Below are 13521 nucleotides of genomic sequence, written 5' to 3' on the forward strand. Positions count from 1 at the left end.
CATCATGCGCTATCAAGCACAGGACAACTTCGTTTGCATAACTGGCTGTACATGCCTGAGATCATCAAATTCACTTACCAACCAAAAATGGCCCGCTGATAAGCACCACGCCGCTCCAGAAGGACACTCCGCCGAGCAACCCGGGCATACGGTCGACTCCGAATTCTTTAGCCAAAAAAGGCGGGAGCAGGGTGATTCTTGACCCATTACTGACACCAAATATAACAGAGGAAGCCAGAAGCAGCGGGAAAGCGTCCAACCATACGAATAGTTCGAGCGCGAGAAGCTGAAGAACGTATCCCAGCAGCATAACGCTTTCTAGCGTTAAAAGACCAGAGTCAATGACAACACCACTTAGCGGTCTCGTCGCAATGTCAGCCACTGCGAAAGCGTTTAGTAAAAAGACGCCACTGGATGGCATAATTCCTTTGTCTACGGCAATATCCACCGACAACAGAAGAAACGTAGACATCCCAAAAGCAACTAGAGAGAAAGATATGGCATTAACCGCGACTGACATGCTGGCGAACTCTCTCACAGTCGTGGTGAATTGTATTGCCTACATTGTCCTTCCCTGTTAATGTGCTGTGGGACACGCGTAATCGGAGGGCGCTGAGACAGGAGCTGCCATTCTGGACAAGTGGTACTTGCGTGACCTCTGTTTCGATCGTCTTTTCGTGCGATAATTCGGTTTGACCAGGATTTTTGCAATCATGTGTTGCCACTTGCGGATGAAGAATGCTATTTGGCATGATCCCACAGCCATTTTTTGAGTGTTCACCGTATTGCCTCGAGACTGTCTGCGTGGCCTCACCCACTCTGGGCTTCGGACGGCAAGAACCGGAGGCAATGCCTTCATGATCATGCCACCGAGCAACAGTAAAGTGCCGTGGATCCCGTAAGTAACACGAAGGAGCTCAGCCAGCGGTGGCAAGTACAAGCTGTTGACACACGTTAGCGTGTCATGAGGCTGCACGCTGTAGCTCGACGCTTCTCAAAGTGCTGAGAGACGAGAACGCTAACGGCCACGTGGACGCCACAGGTCGCTGACCCTATGGAGAGAAATAAAGTGCAAGTTACACGGATGAGACAGCGTACCATCACACATAATCGAAGTAAGTTTGAGCAGATTTTAGCGTAGGCACACTCGTGTAGTTGAGGTAAGCGCGTACATAAGAATGGAAGCTTCAGTGAGTCGGTAGCGATTCATACTTGTAATGTGTGCGCTTCAAAACGTTGTGTGCGCTTCACGACACAAGAAGGAGCATACAGGACGTGCGCTATTGCATGCTGTTGTACCCTCCTGCCAAAGTCTTGAGATTATCATCCAAACATTGTTAAGCGCACAGATTTACAAGTATAATCACGGCAGAATTACGTTGGTGTTGTATTGTTTCCGTAAGGTGCCCAAGCATTTACATATAACGCAATTCTTGAAAATGTTCACCTTATTTGACCCACGAAAATTTGAAACAACAAACTACGGCGAATATATGTGCTGCGTTACTCTGGTTTACTTCCTTGTGCCAGCGTTCAATGTAGGAATATTACCTATTCTTGACTGTCTATAAAGGGAGTATTGATAGTGCCTTAGGTTTTTTTACTGACACCACAGTGCTTCTCCGTTCACTTTTTCATAAATTTTCATTTTGAAGTCGTTTAAATATTATTCGGATTAATTTACGCTCACCATACACAATTCCAAACAGGATATTTAAGTAGAGGATGCTGTCAGCGAAGAAGCAGGCGGAGACGGCAGCGCCTCCTGCGAACGTAAGCGAGCACACCACTCGACAAGAAAACGGGTGCAGAGATCCCGCCACCGGACCTAAAAAAGAACGTTCGAAAAATTTATAAAGTATCATTTTTTTACAATTCTATGAGGTATAAAATTTGGTAATGCTCACAAAAATCCCCCTTTTATTCTTTCACCCAAACTGTGTTGTCGGCAAATAAGAGGAATAACAAACTAAGTACCTTTGTTTTGAAACTCAAGAAGGTTAGACATACTAGCTGGAAAATAAAGACTGCAGATATGGAAAGCAGGCACCTTTCAAGGTGCAACATCTCTTTGAATATTCATATAACCTCCCTGCCTTTCATTCATTTCCTCCTCCTCCTCCTCCGTACACTTTTCTAAATATGCGTTATACTCACGCGTTGAGACGCGACAGCGTGGTATTCGTGGTATTATAATAGTAAGGTTACTGCTACTGCTTCTTCTATGAAGGGGGTCAGCAGTGAAAGACGTAGGCCTTCATCGGTAACTATAAACTTTATCAATGCTCAAAAAGCGCTGTCACATGGGCAGTATGAGGCAGTCGACGCCTTGCTTCCACAAGCGTTACGGGCGGTCCCGCTAGTGTTGGCGCCCAGGCGATCTACCTTGCTGTCGCATTTCGCCCCTTGAGTGCTCTACTTGCTGAAGGAATTCGCAAACCTAGCATTCTGTCTGGACCATGTTATTCTCCCGAAATACACGAACAAATTAATGTCTGGCATAAATAAAGAGATATAGATTCAAAGTACCTCCCAAGAGAGACAGACTCTGGCTCAGTACGAGTGGCCATGATGCGTCCTTCTGCTGATACCGTACATGCGAACGATCCCGTAGAAGAGTACGCCAACCGAATGTTGCCCAATCAGCATCGTTTTCAATGACAGGCATAGAAATGTCGCAGTCACCCAACTGCGTCTAGAGTCCAGCCCAAAGGACGGGTCATTCTTCAAACCTATCATAGACAGCGCCATGGCTCGTAGGCACTGCCTGTACCTGGCTGCGATGTTCGTTGTAAAGAAGCGAATTCCTCTGAAAAAAGATTGAATGATTAGTCAGGCAACGTGGTTTGTTCACCAGTTTGGTTAATACTACCAATGGACATAGGAGAAGCCTGCTGCGCTTTAAATTGTTTTGTAGAAATATTTAAACCGAACTACTCCTACGCTTCGCATAGAAAGACCTGCATCGCCTTTCAGCTATGCCGGATCACCATCTTCATATCGGGCCCGATGGCATACATCATGTGAAACGGGCGTGTTTTGATTGTTGTTGGCAGCCCGCTCCCTTTTACGTCGTTAGTTGTGGCAATATTGCTGTTGTTGTTTATTGTCCCCTTTTTTCATCATATCGTTAGAAACCTAGCAGGAGGAACCTGATAAATCAAGTAAATACCCCACGGCACAGCTTGCGGTTTAGCAACAAACCAGTGTTGCTTCTATGTCGACGTTGGGTGGCTTTGTACATAGGCGTTGCTTCTGTGGGTTGTTCCCCCTAGTCACCCATTGGGGGACGCCAATTCTGCCTGATACATTTAGTCAGTCGGACATTTCACGTCATTTTTTTATTGCGCAGGGCTATGACTACGCATCTCTTTGGCGCTAATGATGAAGAAGGACACCGGAAGTTCATTTCAAAGAACTGTTTACTTTCCATCGTTACCCCCGGAAAACCGAGAACAAATGACTGGCCGTCATGAGAAGCACGCTATCGCTGCACTTTCATCCCTTGCATGCATTGAGGAACTTGTTTTCCTTTGGACTCCATTAACGGAGCGAAGGGGTAGGGCAGCGCTGCGGGAAAGCTTGGCTCCCTTTTATGGAAAAGCCTGCACACGTGCATAGCTTTGCCACTCCATTTTCACTTAAGCAATGCGCAACTTGACATGCATGCTTCCGCAATATGCAGTTTATTAGAAAATAAAAATTTCTTTAAAGTAGTTATATAATGCGACACGAAAATCTAAACGCTGATTTCTGAAAATACTTGGAAGGAAGCATTCCATCCAGCGTAAAATTTGACGCCTGTGTTAGATTCGTCACTGGCTGGTTGCAACGAATAGACCACCTCGTCGACATGTAAGAATCCAATATTCTCGGTGAAAGGTTACAAAGATAAAGCAACATGTCTCACCTACCTTGATAACACGATCGAGATGAAATCGAAAGATGTCACAATCGCTATGATGAATTAGTTTGGAGATTTAGACGACAAATTCACAGGCCAAACAAAATAAGATCAAACAGGCTGCAATTGTTCGGTGAATAAAAAAAAGATAGAGGGCCTACCTACCGTTCTTTCCAAGAGCGCGTATTCGACACGCTGGGTACATGTCCACAGAAAGGGAAAAGAGGGAGAACAAGAGGACCAGACAGAGAGGGCCTAAGAGCTGTCCGTGTGTGTTTCGTCCTGTTGTTCGAGCCGTTTTTTGTTTTCTAGCTTTTAGGAACGTGGGTGACAGAAAATGACACTGGAAAATTGAACTGCAAATGAAGAACGAATGGAGGAACAGTACCAAAGGATGTTTACAAAAATAGCGTAATAGAAATCACAAATCGTAACAAAACAACGCAAGGAAACTCACCGCTTGGTAGCAACAGAACGTTATAGAAAACGCAGCAAACGTCTTTGCCTGCGTGCTTTCCGGCTGACTATGGCATCAGTGACAATGACGGAAGACACGCCTCGAACGCCGCAGGAGGATCCAAGCGCATTATTATTGGGTGCTTCGGGCTCTGAGCTGCATGCAGCGGCATATTTGGCTCGGATTTTCATGGATGCATTCTACAAATAGAGAACATTTCCTGCAATATTTCCTGTAATCAAGAAAATATTTCCTGCAATCTAGAAAATATGCAGAGCATAACTTCATGCAGAGCCAAAATATTACGCAGAGCCACGCAAAGAAGCTACTGAACAATGACCGAGAGACTGAGAGGGCACTCACTTGTCAGACGGAATGAAAAAGCTCCCTCGGGGTTGGATAACGAAGGAACACGAAAAGACCTTGCTGCACAGTGCTTTCAGCTACGACAAACCGGCAAGTGTTTCGCGCGTTTATCTTATCTTTTATGGCTGAGCGGGTACAAGAGCGGCAAGGGGTGACCTGACGATACTTTTCATATAGGGTCATTCCACGCCAACTGTGCCAGTCGGGGCGCTCGACAAAAATAAATTTCTCTAAAAAGATCTGGGAAAATCACACACATATAGACATTAGTAATACAGTACTTTACCAAAATAATTTGACGAGCAAAAAATTTTTGGGCAGGTGAGTGCCATTTGAAATTCAGGAAATGTTGGAAAACAAGGCACGAAAAAAAATCGCTATAAATCGACCGTTTCAGGCGTTCTTTCGACGCTAGGTTTTTTGCGTTTTTAGAGTATCGTGATTTCATTATAGGGCAGTTCCTTATACGAGCTTTATATTTTTTACACCTCAGCGCATAGGTAAATTTGAGTAAATTGTCGTGTTTTCGTGAATATTCTTACAAAAGACAATGATCGAACAAATGCCGGAGTTATTTTTATAAAACTGTCCATAAAACGTACTATCTTCTAATTTTTTGTTTTGCCTGTTTACGGCCCATAGGCTCTAAAATAAAATCCTGAAATCGCCAAAAGTCGCTACATTGGCCTATGTTGAGACGTCTGTAGCACCCTAAGGTGGTCCAAGAAAAAAATAAGCGGAAAAGCGCATACGATTGAAAATCATAAAGACTTTGTCCAGAGAAGGTTTCATCAAAGTAGTTTTTGTTGAGAAAAAGTTTTTTGAAGGTGAGTCCTACCACTGCATTGTTTCGCTGTGGGGAAAATACAAACCAACTGAATTTGCTCCATAAAGAGGTATAGTGTCTTCTTAGCACATGATTTTCAGTTTCTTTTGTTTGTACGCTATATTGTTTATTACATATCAAGGATAATAAATACAAGTGAAAATATAACAAGCCATTAGCTTAGATATGCCACAGTTGCATTGCTGACGCACACCGGAGCCGGCGGCGGCGGGTAAAACTACGCCACAAAAATCATCGTTATTACGATATCATAACAGCTGTAAAACTGCATGTTACCAGACTGACAAATCCTACTTAAACCAAAAATCTGCCACCCGCAACCACCCAAATTAGGACGTCAAAATAGCTTGGTACATTCCGTCGGTATATGGTCGCCGACGACGTACGGAAAGCGTGAATACACGCGCGGCGTCACATCATGCGCCGTCCCTTGCAGAATACATAGATGAACTTCGTATGGACGCGCTACAAAAGTCTACGCTCACGCCTCCTTTCTCCGGTTTACATCAACGTTGAGACTTACTTTGACGCCTGTTGATTCTAAGAACCCCATGGAATAAGTAACGCGATTCATTATTGGGGGAATTGTGGCAGATAAGCCGATGGGATTTTTATATTCTTACCTCTGTTTATTATCACTTTCATATGTAATAAACAATATAACGTATTAACAAAAGAAACTGAAAATCATGTAAAACGAATGCACTCTACGCCTTTTTCTTATGCAGTAAATTCAGTTTGTATTGTCCACACAGCAAAACACAGCAGGCATTGGTGGGATTGTACTTCAAAATTTTTTTCTCGACTAAAACAAAAACTATACATCTTTTTCTTATGCAGCAAATTCAGTTTGTATTGTCCACACAGCAAAACACAGCAGGCATTGGTGGGATTGTACTTCAAAAATTTTTTTTCTCAACTAAAACAAAAACTACTTTGATAAAACTTTCTGTGGACAAAGTCATGATTCTCAATCGTATGCGCTTTTCCGCTTATTTTTTCTTGGACCACCTTAGGGTGCTACAGACGTCTCAACATAGGCCAATGTAGCCTTTTTGCCAAGTTCAGGATTTAATTTCAGAGCCTTGGGCCGTACACAGGCAAAGAAAAAAATGTAGCAGATAGCACGTTTTATGAACACTTTTATAGAAATAATTTCTACATTTGAACGATAGTTGTTTTTGTAAAAAAATTCCTGAAACAAGACAATTTACTCAAATTTACCTACACGCTAAGGAGTAAAAAATATAAAGCTCCTATAAGGAATTGCCCTATAATGAAATCACGATGCTCGAAAAACGCAAAAAAGCAAATGTTCAAAGAATGCCTGGAACGGTCGATTTATAGCGAATTTTTTTAGTATCTGGTTTTCCAACATTTCGTGAAGTTCAAATGGCGCTCTGCCCAAAAGTCTTTTGCCACTCCAATTATTTTGGGAAAATACTATATTACTAATGTCTCTATGTGTGCAATTTTCTCAGATTTTTTTAGAGAAATTGATTTTTGTCCAGCGCCCCGGCTGGGACAGTTGGCGTGGAATGACCCTATGTTACAAGCTGCCACCAGCGACGCCAGCGCGAAGTCGGCGACGGGATGACAGCAGGTTAGTTCGTTCCGTACGTAAGCAGAGACAGTGAAGAGATAAGACGTGGGAAAACAAAACAAACAACTTTACTCTAAAGATATTGCGGCACAAGAACTCTAATACAGCACTTATTACAACTAACAAAATACATCAACACTAATACATACGATTAACAAAATACATATGAAATCAATAAATCAGCTTACAAGAGAGAAGGATTACTAACTACACAAGAACTAACAAACACTAAAACTATTGATGAGAAAGTCCGAAGGGATAAACAGGTGAAGGCATACGTGTGATGACCGGCAGCGTTGAGTCCACGACGATCGGATGCGAGAAGTCGTCGGAGTTCTGGCACGACTGCGATGTCGGTGGTGTTGCAACGCTGGTGTTTCCGGGAGGCTAGTGCTTGAAGGCGATCTCGGGCAGGTTGAGCTAACCCGAGAGGAAGCTCCGATGTCTACGATGCGGACGTTAATTTCTCGTCACAACTAAACGAACGGCTAAGTTTAGGTGGCCAGCCGATACAGAGCCACGCTAAAAACTTCCAGAAGGGATACTTGTTGATCTGCTTCTACACCATGTTGGTAAGCGACTAGACTGCTTAACAGGGCCAAATCCTGCGCTTAAATCATCCTCGTGTCCCCTCATCCTTTTCCTGGGGGAACAAGGGACCTCTACCTGGGTCCAATCATGCGCGTTTCATCGTTCGAAACTCCGCCCTAAAATTACACTGACCACACCTCCTTTTTTAGGAGAGGGTCCTCAACTGAGCGAGGGTGACAATCTGTTGGGGTGCTGCCATACGGCTTGTCCACCAGAAGTTTTTCCCGTGGGAACGGTCAGTTTGCTTGGCTCTCAGCCGGAGCGTCTTGAAGTCAAAAGCTTGTTCGGAGTACCTCGCGGCCTTTGCAAGATCCTGCCGCCGCCGCCGTAGGTACAAAGGATCAATCGTCAGCGGCGACGTTCGAAGAAGGACACCCCCATTCAGCACTTCCCGGCTCTTTTCAAGAGTACGGGCTCCCGCAGGTCAGGGGGAAGAGCGGCGCCCGTTAATTCGCCGTGACGCCGGTCGCAAAATCGCAGTCCGTGACACCCTATAGCATTGCGATTTTCGCCTTGACCAAAAAGATGCATACACATCTACCAAAAAATTGTGGCAGTTGTAACACCTACGATGTAGTCATATCTTGAAATGCGCATAGTGATACAGATGTTAAATTAAAAAATATTCCACGTATTCAGCTTCCAGAGAGATATGCGAATCTTCACAAAGTATTCTCATTTACCTGGCACTACCAGAACAACGTTGATTTGGTATGGAGGATTTATAGAAGGATATTATTTGGCCGCGTCTACTGGAAGTACGATATTTGTAGGTTACGAGATTCGTTAAGAATATTAGGGTGTGTCCAGATAAGATCGAACATGAGTCCCGGTCACCATTCCCGATTCTGATGAAATTTACTGTAGGTCTAGGCATTATACCCAGAACAATGGCTTCGCAGTTAGTTTTGCGAAAAAAAATTTTTGTTCGCCTGAAAAAAAATATACAAATTTTGGCCGCAAAAAACGCTTTTCCGCCAATTTCGCGATTTCTGAATTTTGAGCGCACCTAGGAAAGAACGGTGCACTTCTTCGTCACAATATTATTCCCCTTAAAGAACAAGTGAAATACAATCTTATGAGTCTATTATTTTCCTTGCTTGTCGAAGCACTTTTGAAGAAAAAAATCACAACTTGGCAAATCGCACAAATACCTGTATTCAGGAATTTATTGCTGCAAGCAAGTTAAAGTGAGGATAATAAAAATCGGTACATATTAACTTTCATACTTTCGCTCTCTTTTAAAATAATTTGCGTGGTTTTGTCGCGCTCCGTTTTACTTCATAATTGGGCTGAAACGTACGTGTTTACAAAAAACGCCGAACTTGAAAATTATTTTCTCAAAAAGGTCATTTTAATTTTTTTAAAATCCCTCTGATTGAAGTCAAGGACGTCATCTACCATTGTGCAGAAAAAAACGTTGAATTATTTTGGTTGCTAACAAGTTATAGTGCGTCAATGTGATCATGCCAGCCTAGCGGCCGCGTCGTTCGTTTGGGCTGAAACTCGGATATAAGTTGCTAAAAATACTTGTACGTGACATAATCACAAATCAGCAGCTCCACACCACAAGTGCGCAGCCCGGTGTCATGGTTCAGCTGCTTTGTCTTGGGATCAGCCCTTGACAAACCCGCAGCAGCGTCCGCTCGATGCTGCGGGCGCTGACATTACATGAGTGCCGCTTCGCTGCGGATGAGCGCCGCTTGCGCGCCAAAGTACGCTCCGAGGACAAACGAGAGAAGGAATGCATCACTGTGAAAGTTAAAGGCCGTTAAGTGCCAACAATGTCATAGTATGCAACAAAAACTCTGCGGCAATTTCCCAGTGAGCACCTCCAGTAGTGCGCTCATGTGGTGCTTTCTCTCTTCTGAAGCCCTAAGGATAATTAGGTTCATTCTATGAGCAACATGTGACACAAAGAAAGCCATTGACATCTAAAGAAGCTGTCATACGTGCTTCCGATGGTCGAGCCACTCAAACTGCAGTTGTTCATCTCGTGCCAGAACACTTGTGTCAGTCGGCTGTGAAAATAAGTGTGTCCCAAGTCCCTTTCTTCATTAAAGAACCGCTTTTAGAATACTGTATTGTTGTGCGTCCGCAGAAAGAATTTCAGTGCAAGTCGAGTGTTTATCACGATATTATGCGGCTTCGGGCATAACAGCAGGGAAAAAAATATCCTCGTGCTGTATTGAAGGCGCTCACTGGGAAATTGCCGGTAGAGTTTTCGTTGCATACTATGACATTTGTTGACACTTAACGGCCTTTAACTTTCACAGTGATGCATTCCTTCTGTCGTTTGTCCTCTTAGCGTAGTTTGGCGCGCAAGCGGGGCTCATCCGCAGTCGAAGCGGCACTCATGTAATGTGAGTGCCCGCAGCATCGAGCGGACGCTGCTGTGGGTTTGTCAAGCGGCTGATCCCAGACAAAGCTCGCTGAACCATGACACCGGGCTGCGCATTTGTTGGTGTGGAGCTGCTGATTTGTGATTATGTCACGTACAAGTAGTTTTAGCAACTTATATCCGAGTTTAGCCCATAACGAACGACGCGGCCGCTAGGCTGGCATGGTCACATTTGACGCACTATAACTTGTTAGCAACCAAATAATGCAACGTTTTTTTCTGCACAATGGTAGATGACGTCCTTGACTTCAATCAGAGGGATTTAAAAAAAAATAAAAATGGCATTTTTGAGAAAATCATTTTCAAAGTTTCGCGTTTTTGGTGAATCACGTACGTTTCAGCCCAATTATGAAGTAAACGGAGCGCGACAAACCACGCAAATTATTTTAAAAGAGAGCGAAGGTATGAAATTAATATGTACCGATTTTTATTATCCTCACTTTAACTTGCTTGCAGCAATAAATTCCTGAAATACAGGTATTTTGTGCGATTTGCCAAGTTTGTGATTTTTTTCTTCAAAGTGCTTCGACAAGCAAGGAAAATAATAGACTCATAAGATTGTATCCTTGTTCTTTAAGGGGAAAAATATTGTGACGAAGAAGTGCACCGTTCTTTCCCTAGGTGCGCTCAAAATTCAGAAATCGCGAAATTGGCGGAAAAGCGTTTTTTGCGGCCAAAATTTGTATATTTTTTTCTTCGAACAAAATTTTTTTTCGCAAAACTAACTGCGAAACCATTGTTCTGGGTATAATGCCTAGACCTACAGTAAATTTCATCAGAATCGGGAATGGTGACCGGGACCTCGTGTTCGATCTTATCTGGACACACCCATTACCGGATTACTCGTTTCGTCCCATTCGTTTTCTGTTCCTTCTTTTCTTCCCCCATTCTCTTTTTTTCATACTATTATCATTATTATTATTAGTGTTCACTAACAAGTGGCTTAGCTCCTCCTCGCAAGATACTCTTCATAACGGGCACATGATAAATCATTGTTCGGTGTACGACAGTCAGCACGCTCGTCGGAAGTTTCACCCAAACGTGTCCCACAGGGACACGCCATTATATTCAAGTTTTCGCCAAGAGTTCGCGAAGAACAAGAAAACACACGAACTGAAAATGTAGTGAACGTTAAGAGGACATCAACTGCATTATTTTTAAAAGATGTTACGTTCCTGGCATAAATCAAACGAGCTAAAAATGTCTGCGCCCTTTTCTCCCCTCCATTATTCCCGTTTTTACGAGGATAGTTGCCTTCTCCGGTGGCGTCGCTGAAGAAAGAAAATCTACCTTGCTTACAAATTTATCAAACGAAATGCACGCTTTTAGTGGCACGGATAAAACACTGAAGTTCCTTGTAATTTTCGGCCATTGCAAAATATCACTACATTTTTGCTTCGGAGTATGGTGTTTTCACTAATGCTCGAGTTTTACGAGCAGAGCAGTATTAAGCTCGTGCACTGAGCAGAGCTATATTGCAACCCTTCACGACGGTGTGTTAAGGTGCACAAATCAACTGTAGAGGGTTGCCACCACCACATGTACTAAAACTGGCTTGGAACGCGGTGTGGACATTGTGCACGCTTCCCGAGTAACAAGCAGTGCTCTTTTATCTTCATTTGGCCGCGCCTTGCTGCAAAGGCTGCCTTGCTGAAGAAAGTGCGATGTTCGACGAGCCGTCGGTGTGCCCTGTTACTGGAGCCACAAAAATTATGTTTGTTTGCTCGGAATGCATATACCCTATAACAAATTGTCCACGTATTTCGACCCTGACAGTTTTATTTTCAACAAACTATAACCTGTATAACTTCACGACAAATACATCTTTAGTTATCAATACTTAGCATTATCTACTGACTATAAAAAATTGGACATAATTCCACGTTCCTTTTTTTTTTGCAACAGAATATAAGGTGCTTTGGGGTAAAGTTGGGCAAATTGGACATATTTACCGACATGCGATGATCATTCGCACTGATGGAATAATGTCGAGTCGTCTTAAGAAGCGGGCTTATTATTAGCCGCAGTAGGAAAGTAATACGGGGCGTTATTCCAGAGAGAGAGACATGTTTTAATAAACTGGAGATGTTAGCCTGGCTATTCGCTATTCCTTTTTTTATGAACAACCTACATGAATGACTGTAGTAATGACGAATACTTTTGCGAGTTATACCATTAACAATCGTAGTGACGGCCGACAAAACACGTTCCTTTGACATAACACCGAAGGGAATATCACATGCTTTCGTCGATTTGACGTGTGTTCGAATAAAGGAACTGGGCAATAAGGCAAAATGTATGATGCGGATCTCTGAAAGCGCACAATGGCGCCGTTCCAAATGGTGCAGGTCTTCTTGACAAGCACGACACAGCGTCCAAGGCTAACGTGTCACATTTTAAGGGTTCATACAGCGCTGACAATAGAAGTAACCGCATGTCACCTATAAAGGTGGCAAAAACGGTATAACGAAACATCATCATAAGAGGACCCTTAACCTAAGAAAATGTTTTATTATGACTGCATGATTGTGGACTTTAAACTAGAACCACATTTATATAAATGCTACCGCGTTACCAGTGTATACTGTAGTGGTCTGTCTCTCACGTCCTTTTTTCTTTGCCTAGTCTCCCTAATAATTTCATCCCTCGGTTGGGCATTCGGTTGAACGTTCTAGAAACCAGAAGTGACAAGTGCACTTCTTCATCCCATAATGGAGTATAATAAAAACACTGGGCCGGAAGCCTCCGAACAGGGACAGCAAGAGCTGTACGGCGCAGGCAGCGTTGCAGCAAACACAGGCTGGGCAGCTCCAGCTCGTGCCTCCAGCAGAGCTGACGATGTGGCTGCAGTGCTGGGCATTCCTCTTCGCTACAGGAGAAACATCGAAAGAAGTTTAGGACATTTAGTTGCACGTATCCACCAATAAGCGCTGGTTGAAGATGGCGTAATTTTATGAAAATTCCAGAAATGCAATGCCAAAAGTGAACGCCGTTTTTAAAGGGGCACTAAAGAGAAAAGCGATTTTCCTGGCATTATTAGGTTACTATTTCATATTACCGAAACAACACGCTTGCCCGAGAAGACGCTTTTTAAGTAAGAGAACACGCAAAAAGAAAATGCGGGTGGCGATGCCACCTTGCAGTTCCCGCCCAATTGTCATGACGTCATACATTTTGACTTCGTTTACTAGGGCATACGTAGTTCCCAATTGGTAATATAAAGTACATTGTCCTTTGGGGGTTCTAGAAACTTAGCGTACGAACTTTAGTAATATTTCATTGAGCCAGTGTGCCCGAAACACGAATTAAACATTCTGAAATCTATGACGTCACGTGTGACGATTTCGGCGCT

General features: G+C 43.4%; 1 protein-coding gene across 1 annotated transcript in view; it reads right to left on the reverse strand.

The window, feature by feature from the left end:
* Window positions 1-13521, reverse strand: part of LOC119377430 (uncharacterized) — a gene marked incomplete at its 3' end in the record, with an annotated part of 53616 nt that overhangs the window by 9474 nt on the left and 30621 nt on the right. Inside the window, exons 3-4 of the mRNA XM_037646901.2 lie at window positions 1691-1765; window positions 79-531 (exon numbers count right to left, since the gene is read on the reverse strand). Coding sequence (XP_037502829.2) covers window positions 79-531; window positions 1691-1765 — 528 coding nt within the window. The remainder of the gene's footprint in view (window positions 1-78; window positions 532-1690; window positions 1766-13521) is intronic.

This window comes from Rhipicephalus sanguineus, unplaced genomic scaffold, assembly GCF_013339695.2.
Source record: "Rhipicephalus sanguineus isolate Rsan-2018 unplaced genomic scaffold, BIME_Rsan_1.4 Seq461, whole genome shotgun sequence".
Taxonomy (NCBI): Eukaryota; Metazoa; Arthropoda; class Arachnida; order Ixodida; family Ixodidae; genus Rhipicephalus; species Rhipicephalus sanguineus.